At 33.3% G+C, this 2,582-nt stretch overlaps 1 protein-coding gene across 1 annotated transcript; it reads right to left on the minus strand.

Annotated features, from left to right (window-relative positions):
• Nucleotides 1-1,634: 1,634 nt before the first annotated feature.
• Nucleotides 1,635-2,331, minus strand: LOC108475479 (uncharacterized). Its single transcript, XM_017777447.2, has one exon. It carries the CDS (start codon nt 2,160-2,162, stop codon nt 1,956-1,958), a length of 207 nt encoding a protein of 68 aa, XP_017632936.1. The 5' UTR covers nt 2,163-2,331; the 3' UTR covers nt 1,635-1,955.
• Between the last annotated feature and the right edge of the window lie 251 nt (nt 2,332-2,582).

Here is a 2,582-nt window from a genome sequence, read left to right on the forward strand (position 1 = left end):
TGATTGAGATTTTTTATCTTTTAAGGGTCTTCTTAGAGATTAGAGATTACAAATTAACAAGAAAAAAAATCAGCGAATAAGAGAGAGGTATATTGTAATGAATAAATTAATGATATACCTATGGGCTCTTCGTAAGCTTTACATGGGGTATGATAAATTTTGAAAGTGTAAGTTAAAAATGATGAATCTTGGAAGTGTAATTTACGGGAACCCATTTTGAAGAAGTTAATAATTATTTGTTGCATGCTTGCATTGAAAACCATATAATGAGAATGAGATATTTGGATTAAAATATTGTTAGAAATTATCACAAAAAGCATCAATGTAATTATACATGTTCAAGATTAATTTGATTGCTAAATTCAGGTTGTCAAACATCTCCCTATTATTATATTATTATTATTATTATTATTATTATTATTTTAAAATAAATATTAATTATAATTTTTAAAATAAATAAATTCAAAAACATTTGAAAATCAAAATCTTAAATCCAAAACTCTAAATATATAAGAAAAATAAAATAATAGTATTTAATATTTAATATTTAATTAGGTTAAATAAAATTAATAATATTTATTTTCAGTTTTTTTTTAACAATACTATCTTATTATTAACTAATCATTATGCATCAAATATTACTTATTTTATTAAAAATCGCATCTGAACAACTTTTAAATAGCATTTGTGAGGGATGGTAAAATCAGAGGAGAAGTAACCTTATTAAGTAGGGGGACCACTCCATGAACCTGGAATAATAAAATGTTGAAAGCTGTAAATTATTAGCATAGTTGATTACAGAATTTAGTATTGACTGCTAGTTTGTCGTGTATATTAACAAAGCCAAACAGCAAAAAGGTCTTTCCAGCAAGAAAAAGGAAAGCGATCGAAAACGCCTTTTATACCCTTGTGTTTCTTTCCACATGCACCTTATTTAATTCTGTGCAACACCCCTGTGATATTAATATCTTCAACTCTTTTAACCCCAAGTACAATTTTTGTTTACATAGATAGAAAAGTGTGAGCTAGCTTTTGTGGTGTGTGACTTAACTTCCTAACCAAAAGCTATACATTCATGCACCTTTGCCTTTCTCTAACACGCATCTATTTAATGGTTTTTTGACCTGTGAAATTATATTCTACCAAATGCTTAGCCAATGAGACTTAACCATTATGCCTTTCATCAGTTCAGTTCCCAACATGGAAGGGCATCATGGTCGGTTGTCCATCCACTAAATCAACTTGCCTTTTCCTGTGTTCGGAACCTTACGTTTTAGCAACCCTAGCTAGTTGTATTGTCAATTTGTTTATAGCCAAAGATCTTCATATGTACAAAAGGCAAGAACATAATCATACAGGTTTAGGGACAATACCTAACCACAACAGTTCATATCATACATACATGGTCCGCAGCGATCTCATAAATTCTTCACCTCTCACTTAATAAACGTTTTATATGTTTTTTTCCCAACAAATTAAATCATTAATTATCTTTGCAAATTTGTAGAAAATATATTACTAATTTAAGTTTCATACGTTTCTATATAAAATGCACACAGCTTTTACCCACTAACTGCCCACCTTTTTGACGTAAACGAAACATTTATGAAACGCAATTTTAGAACAGTAGCTAATAGGGCAAAAGAAAACCTTTTACTTATATTTACAGTTCAAAGTACAAATCTGTAACAATAAAGTCCTTTTGAGCCAGTCATTGGAAACGATGACTCATAAGCTCATCCATCAGATCTCAGATCAATCTGTAGTAAAATCCTGTTTTAATATACTGCTAGTGCTATGTTTATATAGATAAAAGCTTTGTTAACTGCTGATGATAGAGGAGGAGGACACCGCTCTCCTTTGATCTAATTATGAAAGAATAAAGTTCGTCTCCAACTTAGACCTTGCAAAAATAATAAAAACAAAAGTTGCAGAAACATAAGTATTCCATGAATTCAACGGTAAGATCGAAGAATGGCTCCACAAAAAGTGCATACAATTGCCTTCCACGATTTCCAGTAAAACGGCACGTAGCAAAACCTTGTACACGTTTTCATATCAGCTACACTTGCCCCTCCGCCACACCTCGAGCAAAACCCTGCCGCCGGCTTACTTTTGCTCACTTTCTTTGTCTGATCAACCAGAAAACAGAAACATACCATGATTTTTCTTCTTCTTTTTCAACTTGACTAGCCCAAGGCTGTGAACCTCCGAGTTGAACAACTCAGTACCCTTAAACAGTTATATACAGTACTTAGCTGTTAAGAAAAGGAAGGAGAGAGAGGACAGTTATTTCTATTGTTGAGTTTGAGGGGCAAAAATATATATATAGGCGAAGGGGAAGAGAAGAGGGAGGGGGGGGGGGGGGAGGGTTAAAAGCCGAGCAACTTTGGGTGTCTGATTCTGACCATTTGATCGAGGGAAATAGTTGCTCGATGTTTAAGTATCCCTTTAGATTTAAGACACGTGTGCGGCATCTGAATGTTGACCGTACACGTATAGAGAAGGAAAATATGGGGAGAGGTGGTCGCAATAAGTAGGTGTCAGGAAGGAAGTGGAGCGATTAGGTTGGGGCAATCGAT

This window comes from Gossypium arboreum, chromosome 3 (assembly GCF_025698485.1).
Source record: "Gossypium arboreum isolate Shixiya-1 chromosome 3, ASM2569848v2, whole genome shotgun sequence".
Classification (NCBI taxonomy): Eukaryota; Viridiplantae; Streptophyta; class Magnoliopsida; order Malvales; family Malvaceae; genus Gossypium; species Gossypium arboreum.